The following is an 18,077-nucleotide window of genomic DNA, read 5'->3' on the forward strand; positions in this document are numbered from 1 at the left end:
GTGGCTGTGTAATCGTGTTACTCTGCTAAAGTGAATTCTGTATGCCGGTAAACATCCCTTAGTTATGAGAGTAGTAGCACTCCACCGATTACTTTTAGCGTGTGGTTTTAAGGCTGAGTGACATAACATATACAGTGCATTTGGAAAGTATTCAGACCCCTTCACTTTTTCCACATTTTGTTATGTTACAGCCTTATTCTAAAATTGATTAAATTGTTTTTTTCCCTCATCAATCTACACACAATACCCCATAATGACAAAGCAAAAATAGGTTTTTAGACATTTTAGCATTCCTGCTTACAAGCAAAAAACTAAAGCAGGAAGTACCAGTGACTCGCTCAAAACGGAAGTAGTCAGATGAGGCGGATGTTACACTAAAGGACTGTTTTGCTAGCACAGACTGGTATGTTCCGTGATTCAGCCAATGGCATTGAGGAGTATACCACATCAGTCACTGGCTTCATCAATAAGTTAATCGACAATGCCATGGAAAGCAGGCAACATCCGCACCGAGCTGCCGCTTTCAAGCAGCGGGACACTAATCCAGACGCTTATAAGAAAAACCCAATTTAAACAGGCTACTACTCTGGCCCAGAGACTAGAATATGCATATTATTAGTAGATTTGGATAGAAAACACTCTGAAGTTTCTAAAACTGTTTGAATGGTGTCTGTGAGTATAACAGAACTCATTTGGCAGGCAAAAACCTGACAAAAATACAACCAGGAAATGAAAAATCTGGTGCCTGTAGGTTTTTCAAGTCATTGCCAATCGAACACACAGTGACTAAGGATTCATTCCTAATGCTTCCACTAGATGTCAACAGTCTTTAGAAAGTTCTTTGAGGCGTCTATGATGAACAGAGACCGAATGAAAAGGCTGTGAAGTTGGTGACCCAGGGAAGGATGTCAGTTCATTGGCGCGCGTTTATGCGAGAGGTAGCTCTGTTCCAAAACGTTTTTCAAAACAATGCATGGGTCCGGTTGGAATATTAGTGAAGTTTCACGTTATAAAGGCCTTAAAGATTGATGCTATACAACGTTTGACATGTTTGAACAAACGTAAATAGATTTTTTTTTTGACTTTTCGTCGTGACATTTTCCTCGCGCATCCTACATTTTGAGTAGCTTACTGAACGCGCAAAAAACATGGAGTTATTTGGACATAAATTATGAACTTTATCGAACAAAACAACATTTGTTGTGGACCTGGGATTCCTGGAAGTGCCTTCTGATGAATATTATTAAAGGTAAGTGAATATTTCTAATGCTATTTATGCATTTAGATGACTCCAAAATGGTGGCTATCTGTATTGCGTAGTGTATTTTTCTGAGCACAGTACTCAGATTATTGCAAAGTGTGCTTTCCCAGTAAAGTTATTTTGAAATCTGTCAATGCTGTTGCATTCAGGAGATGTTAAACTATCATTCTTTGAATAAAAGTTTAATATTTATCAACATTTATGACGAGTATTTTTGTAAATTATAGTGCTGATTCACTGGCAGTTTTGGGGGAAATACATTTTCTGAACGTCACTCGCCAATGTAAAATGCTGTTTTTGGATATAAATATGAACTTGATAGAACAAAAAATGCATGTATTGTCTAATATAATGTCCTAGGAGTGTCATCTGATGAAGATTGTCAAAGGTTAGTGCATAATTTCTGCTGGTTTTCTGCTTTTGGTGACGCCTGTCCTTGCATTGAAAATGGCTGTGTGTAATCTTTTGTCTATGTACTGTCCTAACATAATCTAACTTTATGCTTTCGCCGTAAAGCCTCTTTGAAATCGGACATTGTGGTTTGATTAAGGAGATGTTTATCTTTCAAATGGTGTAAAATAGTTGATTGTTTGAGAAATTGAAATTATTCGATTTTTGCTATCTTGTCAAGCAATCCCGTTACCGGGATCATATCTCGAAAGGGTCCCCAACATTAAACAAGTCAACATTCAAAAGGCCGTGGGGCCAGATGGATTACCAGGACATATACTCAGAGCTATCATGGTCCAAACACACCAAGACAGTTGTGAAGAGGGCACGACAAAACCTTTTCCCCCTCCGGAGACTAAAAAGATTTGGTATGTGTCCCCAGATCCTCAAAAAGTTATACAGATTATGTCGAGAGCATTCTGACCGGTTGCATCACCGCCTGGTATGACAACTGCTCGGCCTCCAACTGTAAGGCGCTAGAAAGGGTAATGCGTATGGCCCAGTACATCACTGGGGCAGGGGCGGTTCTGGGGGGGGGGGGGGCAGTGCCCCGTGACAACAATTTTGGACCCCCTTGTGGGCCCCCTAAATGTAACTGGCCCCTCTAACAGTACAACAAGCTTCCTGCCAACCAGGACCAATATACTAGGAACAAAACGTTCCTTTACAGCATCTACCCCCAAGCCATAAGACTCCTGAACAATTAATAAAATGGCCACCGGACTATTTACATTGACCCCCCAGCTGCTTCGCGCTGTTTATTATCTATGCGTAGTCACTTTACCCCTACCTACATGTACAAATTACCTCAACTAACCTGTATCCCCGCACACTGACTCGGTACCGGCAGCCCTTGTATATAGCCTCGTTATTGTTTTGTTATTGTGCTACTTTTTATTTTATTTTTTACTTTAGTTATTTAGTAAATATTTTCTCAACTCTATTTCTTGAACTGCATTTTTGGTTAAGGTCTTGTAAATAAGCATTTCACGGTAAGTGACAAATAAAATTGTATTTTATTTTATTTGACACATGTATTAAGGAAGATTCTTCCATTCTTCTCTGCAGATCCTCTCAAGCTCTGTCAGGTTGAATGGGGAGTGCGACAGCACAGCTATTTTCAGGTCTCTTAGCAAAGGGTCTGAATTCTTATGTAAATAAGGTATTTCAGATGTATTTGCATACATTTCTAAAAACCTGTTTTTGCTGTTTTTGTCATTATGGGGTATTTTGTGTAGAATGATAAGAAGTTTTTTATGTAATCAATTTTAGAATAAGGCAGTAACTTTAATACTTAATACTTTCTGAATGCACTGTACAGTATACAGAATGACCTCAGCCACCCACTAGTCATGCATGGTTACACACAGGGATGTACTAGTAAATAATAATGGTTGGGTTAACGCTGATTGTCGTTCATGGTGAATAAAGTAATGATACCTATAGTTTCAATGCATTTTTCCATGATAGGTGGGTAAATGCCTGTGCAAAATAAAAAAGGTGCCCTCCACTATACCACTGGTTAAACAGAATGTGACATCAACAGCAGAATGTGACATCAACAGCAGAATGTGACATCAACAGCAGACTGTGACATCAACAGCAGAATGTGACATCAACAGCAGAATGTGACCTCAACAGCAGAATGTGACATCAACAGCAGAATGTGACATCAACAACAGAATGTGACATCAACAGCAGAATGTGACATCAACAGCAGAATGTGACATCAACAGCAGAATGTGACATCAACAACAGAATGTGACATCAACAGCAGAATGTGACCTCAACAGCAGAATGTGACATCAACAGCAGAATGTGACCTCAACAGCAGAATGTGACATCAACAGCAGAATGTGACCTCAACAGCAGAATGTGACATCAACAGCAGAATGTGACCTCAACAGCAGAATGTGACATCAACAGCAGAATGTGACATCAACAGCAGAATGTGACATCAACAGCAGAATGTGACCTCAACAGCAGAATGTGACATCAACAGCAGAATGTGACATCAACAGCAGAATGTGACCTCAACAGCAGAATGTGACATCAACAGCAGAATGTGACATCAACAGCAGAATGTGACATCAACAGCAGAATGTGACATCAACAGCAGAATGTGACATCAACAGCAGAATGTGACCTCAACAGCAGAATGTGACATCAACAGCAGAATGTGACCTCAACAGCAGAATGTGACCTCAACAGCAGAATGTGACCTCAACAGCAGAATGTGACCTCAACAGCAGAATGTGACATCAACAGCAGAATGTGACATCAACAGCAGAATGTGACCTCAACAGCAGAATGTGACATCAACAGCAGAATGTGACATCAACAGCAGAATGTGACCTCAACAGCAGAATGTGACATCAACAGCAGAATGTGACATCAACAGCAGAATGTGACCTCAACAGCAGAATGCTTTAAGGTGATAAAATGTGGTCTGACCATATCTGCACAATCAGTCCATCATAAATCACCCTAAAGGTTGTACATTTTAAGGTTGTCAACTGCAAAGCTGTAGACTTTCAAGTCACTGCAATTGCTGGGGTTTCCCCATTGGGCACAGATGTCAATTCAACGTCTATTCCACATTGGTTCAACATAATTTCATTGAAATGACGTGGAAATAACTGAGTCAACCAGTGTGTGACCAGGGGGCATTGAACACCGAAGTGCAGGTAAACATAAGCAGACTATGACTGTGGCCCTACATAAAAAATATATGTTTATCTCACAGACATGGCAGGGTATGGAGATTTACGTCAAGTCACGTTTTATCCATCACTCTCACTCTCTCTCGCTCACTCTCTCTCTTTACGTGTATATGTATGTGTCTCTCTCCTGCTCTCTCCCTCTCTCAATGCATCTCTTTCTCCCTCTCTCCCCATCCATTTCTTTCTCCATCTCTCTACTTCTCTCTCTCATCTATCTCCTCTGTGGACAGGAGAAGATAGCCTCCCCCTGCTGTGACCTATAAAATGGATAATGATCCATCGACTTGTGTGGCAGATTCACCTAGCCATGCCACCAAAGTGATAGCTTAGAGTAAAGAAGCTTTATCAAAGTTTTGACAAACTGCCAACTTTCCTCTGACTGGGCTAAACATGATGGAGGATGGAGGTTGATTGAGTTAGGGGGGAGGGGTAGATGGAGAGAGAGAGGAACGGTGGGTGGATGTTGACGGGTGCTCTGGATCAAGGCCAGTTTTAGGACGTGTGGTGTGGAAGTGTCTATGTGTCGAGGGTTAAATCTGAGGTTTTGTACATGAAAGTACATGAAAGTTCAATCAGGGCTGCCTGATTCTCTTGTCAAGATTTACTTTAATCTAAAGAGTTGATTTTATTTGGGATGTTTTGGAGAAGCTTGTCTGTTAAGTCTGCAGAGTTTTCTGTCCTACTGTCCATTCTACTATTCCTCACTGTTGGCTCTCCTTTTCAGTAATTCAGAGTAATTGTCAGCCTAGGGTATCGCTCTGCGCTATTGGCTACACCTGTTGAATACTGAGCTGCCATCAGAAACTAACTTCATAACAACTGTCAGCAGTCAGTCGGAGTCAGTGTGTTAGATCAAAGAAAAATCTATAATCTGATCAATTCAACACCACTCCAACACCTGTTGCAATGCACTGCAATACATCCCACTGGGAAAAAAACTGGTTGAATCAACATTGTTTCCACGTTACTTCAACAACAAAAATGAATGTGATGACGTTGAATCAACGTGGAAAACTGATTGGAATTTCGTATTTTCTTCATTCTTTTTTTAACCTAAGTCCCATGACATGGTGACATTTTTTGTTGATTTCATGTTGAATTCAGGTTAGTTGACAACTCAACCAAATGTAAATCAAAACCAGACATTGAACTGGACTCCCAAGTGGGATGAAACCTACTGCCAGTATCTGAAACGGACCTATATTCTGGACCACCATCTCCAACTGTGTTATTTTATACAATGACCTTGATCACAGATGTACACACTCCCTCATACACACACTCCCAAACACACAAACACTCCGACAAACACAAACACTCTCTCATACACAAACACTCCCACACACACAAACACTCTGACAAACACAAACACTCCCTCATACACAAACACTCCCACATACACAAACACTCTGACAAACACAAACACTCCCTCATACACAAACACTCCCACACACACAAACACTCCAACAAACACAAACACTCCCACACACACAAACACTCACACAAACACAAACACTCCCTTATACAGAAACATTCCCACCACACACAAACACTCCCTCATACACAAACACTCCCACCACACACAAACACTCCCTCATACACAAACACTCCCTCATACACAAACACTCCCTCATACACAAACACTCCCTCATACACAAACACTCCCACATACACAAACACTCCCACACACACGAACACTCCCACACACGCAAACACTCCCTCATACACAAACACTCTCTCATACACAAACACTACCTCATACACAAACACTCTCTCATACACAAACACCAACACTCCCTCATACACAAACACTCCCACATACATAAACACTTCCACATACACAAACACTCCTTCAAACATAAACACTCCCACACACACAAACACTCCCTCATACGCAAACACTCCCACACACACAACACATATAGCCCACAATACACAAACACTCATAGACAGCCAGGGCCAGCTCATTCTTACAACATAATATGCACTTAAAGTATATACTCCCCCCCACACACACACACACACACACACACACACACACACACTTCCACAAAAACCTCTTACCATTGTATGTTGGCTGTAGAATTTACATGACTAGAAAGAGAAATTGAATAATTTATTAGCCTTGACTGTACCTTGACTCATGCAGACACTGAAAGGAAAATATTTTGGACAGAATGAAACACACACTTCCCTGCACAACACACACACTTCCCTGCATGAGACACACACTAGAGGTCGTCTTTGAGGAACAGAACAAAATTCTCAGAATTCTGCATTTAAATTTTAACATGAGTACTGCATGTACTTTTTGCAATGACATAAGAGTTCCTTGAAAAGTAACTTCATTGCACAACCTCTTTAAAATATAAAACCATTATCATTTCTAAAATGTTTTACCCGAATTGTGCCTGAAAGTACATTTTCTTTTTGTCAAGTACTTCACTACTGCATGTGAAATGTCAATAGCCCTCTCTCATCCTCACTACCTGTCATCCTCTACCGGTCATCTTCAATACCTGTCATCCTCAATACCTGTCATCCTCAATACTGGTTATCCTCAATACCTGTCATCCTCAATACCTGTCATCCGCAATACTGGTTATCCTCAAAACCTGTCATCCGCAATACTGGTTATCCTCAATACCTGTCATCCTCAATACCTGTCATCCTCAATACCTGTCATCCGCAATACTGGTTATCCTCAAAACCTGTCATCCTCAATACTGGTTATCCTCAATACCTGTCATCCTCAATACCTGTCATCCTCAATACCTGTCATCCGCAATACTGGTTATCCTCAAAACCTGTCATCCTCAATACCTGTCATCCTCAATACCTGTCTTCCTCAATACCTGTCATCCTCAATACCTGTCATCCTCTACAGGTCATCCTCAATACCTGTCATCCTCAATACCTGTCATCCTCAACACAGGTCATCCTCAATACCTGTCATCCTCAATTACTGGTCATCTTCAATAACGGCTTGTTTGTTTTCTCCACCCCCCCCCAACTCGCCCCCCACAGGAAGTGAAGTATTTCCAGTTCCCTGGAGAGCTGCTGATGAGGATGTTGAAGATGCTCATCCTTCCGCTTGTTGTGTCCAGGTAGGCTACAGTAACAGCCTGTTACGACATTATAGAGTCTATAGAGCCTACCATCTCTAGTAAAGTACAGTCACAGTCAGCTCTCTATTCTGGTGTGGCTAAAATGGCACCTTTATAGCGCATTACTTACTATGGACCCTGCTGGTCAAAAGTAGTGCACTATTATAGTATAGGGAATGGTATGACATTTCAGATGTAACTACAGTCACAGCTCTATTCTGGTGTCCCCCTCACAAACACACACATCTATCATAGAAACCCCCTCACACACACACACACACACACACACACACACACATCTATCATATGAACCCCTCACACACACACACACATCTATCATATAAACCCCCTCACAAACACACACATCTATCATAGAAACCCCCTCACACACACACACACATCTATCATATGAACCCCTCACACACACACACACATCTATCATAGAAACCCCCTCACAAACACACACATCTATCATAGAAACCCCCTCACAAACACACACACACACACACACACACACACACACACACACACACACACACACACACGCACGCACGCACGCACGCACGCACGCACGCACGCACACACACACACACACACACACACACACATCTACCATATAAACCCCCTCACACACACACACATCTACCATATGACCCCCCTCACACTCACACATCTATCATATAAACCCCTCACACTCACACACACACACACACACACACACACACACACACACACACACACACACACACACACACACACACACACTCACATCTATCATATAAACCACCTCACACACATCTATCATACAAACACAAACACACGTCTATCATAGAAATCCTCCTCACGCTTCATTGGGAAAATGCAAAGAAGGCATGCAAGAAAGGCATTTCAATGTACTTGCGCACGTGACAATAAAAACAAGGCGATTAGAGGACCCTCTCTGATCCAAACAAAAGGTAGTGAGAACAGATATTGACTTTCTATTTGACTTTGGTTTCCTTCAGTTTTCAACTTATTGGTTACCATTGTGCCTTTAATCAGTGAGCAAGACAGATAAAAAAAGACATTGATCTGATCTGACTGTCTGGGAGACTTTGACAAGCAATACGTTATGAATCAATAATGTATACTGTCTTCAGAGATTAAACTTGCGAGAGTTGTTCTGGGAATTCAGTTTACTTTTTTTCTGTTAAGTGCTCATGAAGATGTTCTCTGAGGACTTCTTGTGACTTCGTGGTGATAAAATAGAGAGAAATGTAATGATATAGGTTTTGTTAAATGACGGTATTATTATCCTGCAGAGTGGAGGTGTAATATTGACTGAGAGTGATTAGTGAGAGAGGAGCCAATCCTTTGATGTGTTGCTTCACCTGGCTGAGTGTGATTGATGTAATATCTATGAGCTATGATTATCATCAAGTCAAAATAAAGTAAACTACATAAGGAAAAGGGTGTAATGTCAGATGCAACCTACTGGTACAGTCCTACTGACGAAGATTGTGTGCTCCTGATCTCTGTGGCCGATTTGAGTAAGACATTTAAGCGTGTTAACCCTCGCAAGGCTGCCGGCCCAGACGGCATCCCAACCCGCGTCCTCAGAGCGTGTACAGATCAGCTGGCTGGAGAGATTAAGGCCATATTCAATCTCTCCCTATCCCAGTCTGATGTCCCCATTTGCTTCAAGATGTCCACCATTGTTCCTGAACTCAAGAAAAAGAAAGTACCTGAACTAAGTGACTATCGCCACGTAGCACTCACTTCTGTAATCATTAAGTGCTTTGATAGGTTAGTTAAGGACCATATCACCTCCACCTTACCTGACACCCTAGACCCGCTACAATTGGCATACCACCCTAACAATCCAAGGACGACGCAATCGCCATTGCATTGCATACTGCCCTATCCCACCTGGACAAGAAGAATACCTGCAGTGCATTCGGAAAGTATTCAGACCCCTTGACTTTTTCCAAATTTTGTTAGGTTACAGCCTTAATCTAAAATTAGATTGAATTGTTTTTTCCCTCATCAATCTACACATAATACCCCATAATGACAAAGCAAAAACAGGTTTTTAGAAATTCATGCTAATTTATTTTAAAAAAGAATGGAAATATCACATTTACGAGTCTTCTTGGGTATGACGCTACAAGCTTGGCACACATGTATTTGGGAAGTTTTTCCCATTCTTCTCTGCAGATCCTCTCGAACTCTGTCAGGTTGGATGAGAAGCGTTGCTGCACAGCTATTTTCAGGTCTCTCCAGAGATGTTCAGGCTCTGGCTAGGTCACTCAAGGGTATTCAGAGACTTGTCCCGAAGCCACTCCTGCGTTGTCTTGGCTTTGTGCTTAGGATCGTTGCCCTGTTGGAATGTGAACCTTCGCCCCAGTCTGAGGTCCTGAGCACTCCGGAGCAGGTTTTTATCAAGGATCTCTCTGTACTTTGCTCCGTTCATCTTCGTCTTGATCCTGACTAGTCTCCCAGTCCCTGCCGCTGAAAAACTTCCCCACAGCATGATGCTGCCACCCCCATGCTTCACCATAGGGATGGTGCCAGGTTTCCTCCAGACATGACGCTTGCCATTCAGGCCAAAGAGTTCAATCTTGGTTTCATCAAACCAGAGAATCTTGTTTCTCATGGTCTGAGAGTCTTTAGGTGCCTTTTGGCAAACTCCAAGCAGGCTGTCGTGCCTTGTACTGAGGAGTGGCTTCCGTCTGGCCACTCTACCATAAAGGCCTGATTGGTGGAGTGCTGCAGAGATGGTTGTCCTTCTGGAAGGTTCTCCTATCTCCACAGATCAATTCTGGAGCTCTGTCAGAGTGACCATCGGGTTCTTGGTCTCCTCCCTGATCAAGGCCCTTCTCCCCCGATTGCTCAGTTTGGCCGGGCGGACAGCTCTAGGAAGTCTTGGTAGTTCCAATCTTCTTCCATTTGAGAATGTGCCCTAGTGGGCTAAACCGGCATGGCAGCTTGTTACACAAAGAAAGGAGGTTGGGCTTGAATGAAAGAGCGGGAAGACTGAGGAACCAAGAAAGCAGCTATGCCATCGTAAATACAGTATCGTATGCATTCTAAATTACCGCCCATTTGGAAAAGGAAAATGCAATAAATATTTACTCTGAACTGCGCTTCGGTAGGTTGGTCGTAGATGCTGACCGTGATGGCCAACAGAGATCTTCCTGTCCTCGGAAGAATGTCACTGGTGGTAAAATGGATACGTTGTAGTATCTTCGTTGTGTGTTAGACTGGATACGTCGTCCGTCCTTTCCTAGCCCACGTCTACAGCGGCCGCTGCTAACTCAACGGCTAGGAAGTATCACTTCTGTAGGGAATAAGAGTTCAAGGTTCATACCATTCGCAACCAAAGCTCACGCTGAGGTTGGCTTAGTTCTGTACTTGACATTTATTTAATTTTTTTATTTCACCTTTATTTAACCAGGTAGGCAAGTTGAGAACAAGTTCTCATTTACAATTGCGACCTGGCCAAGATAAAGCAAAGCAGTTCGACAACATACAACAACACAGAGTTACACATGAAGTAAAACAAATATACAGTCAATAATACAGTAGAAAAATAAGTCTATGTACAATGTGAGCAAATGAGGTGAGATAAGGGAGGTAAAGGAAAAAAAAGTCCATGGTGGCAAAGTAAATACAATATAGCAAGTAAAACACTGGAATGGTAGATTTGTAGTAGAATAAAGTGCAAAGTAGAAATAGAGATAATGGGGTGCAAAGGAGCAAAATAAAATAAATAAAATAAATAAATACAGTAGGGGAAGAGGTAGTTGTTTGGGCTAAATTATAGATGGGCTACGTACAGGTGCAGTGATCTGTGAGCTGCTCTGACAGCTGGTGCTTAAAGCTAGTGAGGGAGATAAGTGTTTCCAGTTTCAGAGATTTTTGTAGTTCGTTCCCGTCATTGGCAGCAGAGAACTGGAAAGAGAGACGGCCAAAGGAGGAGTTGGCTTTGGGGGTGACCAGAGAGATATACCTGCTGGAGCGCGTGCTACAGGTGGGTGCTGCTATGGTGACCAGTGAGCAGAGATAAGGGGGGACTTTACCTAGCAGGGTCTTGTAGATGACCTGGAGCCAGTGGGTTTGGCGACAATTATGAAGCGAAGGCCAGCCAACAAAAGCGTACAGGTCGCAGTGGTGGGTAGTATATGGGGCTTTGGTGACAAAACGGATGTCACTGTGATAGACTGCATCCAGTTTGTTGAGTAGGGTATCGGAGGCTATTTTGTAAATGACATCGCCAAAGTCGAGGATCGGTAGGATGGTCAGTTTTACGAGGGTATGTTTGGCAGCATGAGTGAAGGATGCTTTGTTGCGAAATAGGAAGCCAATTCTTGATTTAACTTTGGATTGGAGATGTTTGATGTGAGTCTGGAAGGAGAGTTGACAGTCTAACCAGACACCTAGGTATTTGTAGTTGTCCACATATTCTAAGTCAGAACCGTCCAGAGTAGTGATGCAGGACAGGCGGGCAGGTGCAGGTAGCGATCGGTTGAAGAGCATGCATTTAGTTTTACTTGTATTTAGGAGCAGTTGGAGGCCACGGAAGGAGAGTTGTATGGCATTGAAGCTCGTCTGGAGGGTTGTTAACACAGTGTCCAAAGAAGGGCCAGAAGTATACAGAATGGTGTCGTCTGCATAGAGGTGGATCAGAGACTCACCAGCAGCAAGAGCGACATCATTGATGTATACAGAGAAAAGAGTTGGCCCAATAACTGAACCCTGTGGCACCCCCATAGAGACTGCCAGAGGTCCGGACAACAGGCCCTCCTGCTGCAGACCTCACGTACCCGGAACAGACTGGTTACATTTCGTCACTGGCTTATATAGTGGTGAGGGAGAAGGGTGTCTTTCATGGTTTATAACCCATGTCTCTTCACAGGGGCGGGCCACTGATTGAGAAGGGCTCTTTCCTTATGAAAACCCAATTCTCTCATTTGGAAGCTAAAATTACATTTAATCTCCTAACAAACAGTTTCAATATCAAACATTTAAATTGCACAACAATTCCATGTGAATCGGATAACTAGAATGTGTTGACTTTCCCAGGTACAGTTTATGTCGTCCTGTCATCAGTCATAATGTCTCAGATGACAACCGAACTGACATCCATACTCATTAAGTATCTGGTATATTTCCAACCTTGTTCTATTACCGAGATATGGTTCCTTTCCCCCCACTTGTTTGATGTTCCCAGACTCTCTATATTTAACAAAGGCTATTCAAAAGTCCTTCAGTAGGGTCAGAGAGAGAGGGGAAGGGAGAAAGGTATTTATGGGGTGGGGTCATAAACCTTACCCACAGGCCAACGTCATGACACCTGCAAATGAGGGACTGCTGCCCTATGTACAGTACATGGGAATTGAACACTGGTCACGTTAATCATGTTTATATGCTATTTATCTAATGCTGTACTAAATGTTTTATTGTTGAGTGCTTGTTTCGATTTACTGCATTGATTTATTGGAGGAACATAAGCATTTTGCCTCACCCACTATTACACCTCCTACACTTTGTACACGACCAATACAATTTAATTTGATGTATTATCTATACGTCTCCAGAGATCTATAGAAACAGAAAGAAGAGTGGGGTAGATCTGAGATAGGTTGGACTGTAAACATCAGAGACAGGCACTTTCACTGGTACGTCTGACAACAGGTGGAAGTGTTGTATTATATGCACATCAATAGCAGGAGCAGGTGTAATAAGCCGAGTTAGCTGTAAAAATGTGGTAGTAGTAGTAGTAGTAGTAGTACCAGTAGTAGTAATGGTAGTAGAGGCAGTAGTAGTAGTAGTAACAGTAGCCCCAGTAATAGTAGTAGTACCAGTAGTACCAGCAGCAGTAGTAGTAGTACCAGTAATAGTTGTACCAGTAGTAGTACCAGCAGCAGTAGTTCCAGCAGTAGTTGTAGTAGTATCAATCAATCAAATGTATTTATAAAGCCCTTTCTACATCAGCTGAGGTCACAAAGAAGTGTACAGAAACCCAGCCTAAAACCCCAAGCAGCAGCAATACAAAAACTCCCTAGAAAGGCAGGAACCTAGGAAGAAACCTAGAGAGGAACCAGGCTTTAAGGGGTGGCCAGTCCTCCTCTGGCTGTGCTGGGTGGAGATTATAACAGTACATGGACAAGATGGTGAAACGTTCATAAATGACCAGCAGGGTCAAATAATAATAATCACAGTGGTGGTAGAGGGTGCAACAGGTCAGCACCTCAGGAGTAAATGTCAGTTTGCTTTTCATAGCCGATCATTCAGTTAGAGACAGCAGGTGCGGTAAAGAGAGAGAGTCGAAAACAGCAGGTCCGGGACAAGGTAGCACATTTGGTGAACAGGTCAGGGTTCCATAGCCGCAGGCAGAACAGTTGAAACTGGAGCAGCAGCATGACCAGGTGGACTGGGACAGCAAGGAGTCATTAGGCCATGGTCCTAGGGCTCAGTCCCTCTGAGAGAAGAGAGAAAAGAGAGAGAGAGAGAATTAGAGGGAGCATACTTAAATTCACACAGGACACCGGATAAGACAGGAGAAGTACTCCAGATATAACAGATTGACCCAAGCCCCCCAACAAATAAACTATTGCAGCATAAATACTGGAAGTTGAGACAGGTGTGCTCGGGAGACATTGTGTCCCTGTCCGACGATACCCCCGGACAGGGCAAACCAGGCAGGATATAACCCCACCCACTTTGCCAAAGCACAGCCCCCACACCACTAGAGGGATATCTTTAACCACCAACTTACTACCCCGAGACAAGGACGAGTATAGCCCACCAAGATCTCCCCCACGACTGTACCAGTCAAAAGTTTGGACTCACCTACTCAATGTCACTACGTCATCAGAGCGCAACGTATGTTTGTTGTTGAACGTTGTTGTTGTCGAACATCAAAACCTAAACTAAAGACCTTGGTTTAAAAGCTGACAGTGTTTTATATACTTTTATTTTATTTTGAATCCTGTGGCTCTGTTGGGCTAAATTGCTGTGAGCACAGCTATCTGTCCCAGGATCCTGCCAGATTCTGTATAGGGGGAGAGACGCGAAAGCCCAGCTAGCCTAGCTGGGCTATAGGGGGAGAGACGCGAAAGCCCAGCTAGCCTAGCTGGCTCGGTGTCTCAAACCTGGAGGCCGCTATCGAACATTTCCAGCACTGCAGGAGATTCCAGCGCATTCTTCCTTTGTGGCTTCCCAATCAAGATCGGATCTGGAGGTACCTGTGTCTTCGTCCTCGGTTCTGTCTCCCTCTCCGGTGGCTTCTACCTCGGGTTCAGATCATCAGAGCTCCCAGCCTCACCAGACCGTGAGGCTGCCTGAGAGACCGGCCCATTCAACATCACAGCTGTCATCATAGGCAGCTCTATGGTGAGAAACATCTCTCGTCCCCAAGGCAAAAACCCTGTGCTACCCAGAAGGCCGGGAGCTGACACTGTCGTAGTTCATGCGGGGTCAAACGACATCAGGAGGGCTAGCTCGGAACATTTGAAAATGTATTTTTTTAAAACTGATTTGAGCATTAAAAGACTAAAAAAAACGGCCAATAATTTCAGGTCCACTACCATCGTTGGGCCGCGGGTGTAAAAGATTCAGCAGACTGCTGGCATTACACATCTGGCTAAAAGACTACTGTAGACCTGCTGGAGTTACTTTTATTGATAACTTTGACACCTTCTAGGAACAGAAGATACTCTACAGCAGTGGTTCTTAACCTTGTTGAAGGTACTGACCCCCACCAGTTTCATATGCGCATTCACCGAACCCTTCTTAATTGGAAAAATGGCTCTCTTCACCTTGAATTCAGCTAGCGTTGTGTTCTTGTATTGTCCATCTCCATGCAGCTTAAGGAAGTGTTCTCTTAGTTTTGCCAGTGCTAGACTAGAATTGCTCAACTTGGCATTGCAAATCATGCAGTTAGGACGCTGACTCTCATCACGTTCCGTTATACATGTGAATCCATATTGTACATATTCGTCCGACCACTTTCTTTTTTTGCTCGACATAGTTAGTATGAAGGGATTAAAATATTAAGAAAGAAATCACACGACGTACCATCACGACAGTCACAATTCGACTACTGAGCGCGCCAAATTCCCTGCAGCACAGATAGGCCAAGCGATGTTGCGTGATCACCTGCAGCCAATGATGGCCAAGCGGGGCGTGTCATCACGAATCATATGAGTCGGGTGTGTGTCTTGACCTCCGCCGAACCCCCGAGACTGACTCACCGAACCCCTGGGGTTCGATCGAACCCAGGTTAAGAACCACTGCTCTACAGGAATGACGGAGTCCATCCAAATCATCTTGGCTCCTGGACTCTGTCCACGCATGTCAAGGCTGCGTTGAAACAATGACTGGTAAATGATCCAAGACCAGCTCAGTTAATCCCTACCATTGTGACAATGAGTCGTCATAATGCTGTGTCAAATGTACATGATCTTAGGGGGCATTGGCAAACACAATGTAAATAATTTAATTGATGTACCCCTAATTGCACCGAATACATCTGTTTATCCTACAGCTATTGCAAGCAGTAATCATGAGCCTATAAACCAGAGTTACACTGTTAGCACTGAAGCGGTGTGCACTAGTAGGAAGAGCACTTTATGCAGCTCACGCTGCACTATCAGGTCCAATGTAAATAACATGAGTAAGTCTAGCTCTGATAAGCTTCCCAGTAAAGCATTAAAAACAATCAACCAACCCAGAAAATTGCTAAGAAATTGCCCATATTAACAAATGTAGCCTAAGAAACAAGGTCCATGAAGTCAAAAACTTGCTTGTAACAGATGACATTCATATTCTGGCTATCTCTAAACTCACTTAGATAATACCTTTGATGATACAGTGGTAGCAATACATGGTTATAACATCTACCGAAAAGACAGAAATGCCAACAGAGGCGGTGTTGGGGTCTATAATCAGAACCACATTCCTGTAAAGCTCAGAGACGATCTCATTTTTAATACTGTTGAAGCAATATGGCTACAGGTTCATCTGCCTCACCTAAAGCCCATTATTGTGGGCTGCTATAAGACCACCAAGCTGCTATAGACCACCAAGAGCTAACAGACAGTATCTGGATAATATGTGTGAAATGCTTGATAACGTATGTGATATCAACAGAGAAGTATATTTTCTGGGTGATTTAAATATTGACTGGCTATCATCAAGCTGCCCACTCAGGAAAAAACGTCATACTGTAACCAGTGCCTGCAACCTGGATCAGGTTGTCAGTCAACCTACCAGGGTAGTTACACAAACAGCACAGGAATTAAATCATCAACATGTGTTGATTACATCTTTACTAATGCTGCAGAAATTTGCTTTAAAGCAGTATCCAAATGCATAGGATGTAGTGATCACAATATAATAGCCATATCTAGGAATACCAAAGTTCCAAGGCTGGGCCTCATATAGTGTATAAGAGGTCATACAATAAGTTTTGAGTTGATTCATATGTTGATGATGTAAAGAATATTTGCTGGTCTGTGGTGTGTAATGAGGAGCAACCAGACGCTGCACTTTAAGCATTTATGAAAATACTTATTCCAGTTAGTTGAATCACCTTGGAATGATGAGGAATTTAAAAATTGTATGGTTGAGACAGATGAGGCAAAAGGTATGGCAATTAAGTCTGGCAGCCCAACTGATTGGCAAACGTACTGCAAATTAAGAAATCATGTGACTAAACTAAATAAAAATAAACTACACTATGAAACAAAGATAAATTATATAAAGAATGATAGTAAAAAGCTTTGGGGACCCTTAAATGAAATTTTGGGAAAAAAAGCCAACTCGACTCCATCATTCATTTAATCCGATGGCTCATTCATCAAAAAGCCCACTGATATTGCAAACTACTTTAATGACTTTTTATTGGCAAGATAAGCAAACTTAGAGATGACATGCCAGCAACAAATGCTGACACTACACATCCAATTATATTGGACCAAATTATGAAAGACAGGAACTGTACTTTTGAATTCCGTAAAGTCAGTGTGGAAGAGGTGAAACAATTATTGTTGTCTATCAACAATGACAAGCCACCTGCATCTGACAATCTGGATGGAATATTACTGAGGATAATAGCAGACGATATTGCCACTCCTATTTGCCACATTTAAGCCTACTAGAGAGCGTGTGCCCTCAAGCCTGGAGGGAAGCTAAAGTCATTCCGCTACCCAAAAATAGTAAAGCCCCCTTTACTGGTTCAAATAGCCGACCAATCAGCCTGTTACCAACCCTTAGTAAAGTTCTGGAAAAAATTGTGTTTGACCAGATACAATGCCATTTCACAGTAAACAAATTGACAACAGAATTTCAGCACGCTTATAAGGTAGGAAACTCAACAAGCACAGCACTTTCACAAATGACTGATGATTGTCTGAGAGAAATTAATAATAAAATGAATGTGGGGGCTGTCTTGTTTAGACTTCAGTGCAGCTTTTGACATTATCGATCATAGTCGGCTGCTGGAAAACGTATGTGTTATGGCTTTACACCCCCTGCTATGATGTGAATAAA

General features: G+C 42.6%; 1 protein-coding gene across 2 annotated transcripts in view; it reads left to right on the top strand.

Annotated features, from left to right (window-relative positions):
• The window catches only part of slc1a7b (solute carrier family 1 member 7b), a 123,268-nt gene that overhangs the window by 34,444 nt on the left and 70,747 nt on the right, over positions 1 to 18,077 (top strand). For both annotated transcript variants that reach the window (XM_029707876.1, XM_029707877.1), the window contains exon 2: positions 7,462 to 7,541. In XM_029707876.1, coding sequence (XP_029563736.1) covers positions 7,462 to 7,541 — 80 coding nt within the window. The remainder of the gene's footprint in view (positions 1 to 7,461; positions 7,542 to 18,077) is intronic.

This window comes from Salmo trutta, chromosome 22, assembly GCF_901001165.1.
Source record: "Salmo trutta chromosome 22, fSalTru1.1, whole genome shotgun sequence".
NCBI lineage: Eukaryota > Metazoa > Chordata > Actinopteri > Salmoniformes > Salmonidae > Salmo > Salmo trutta.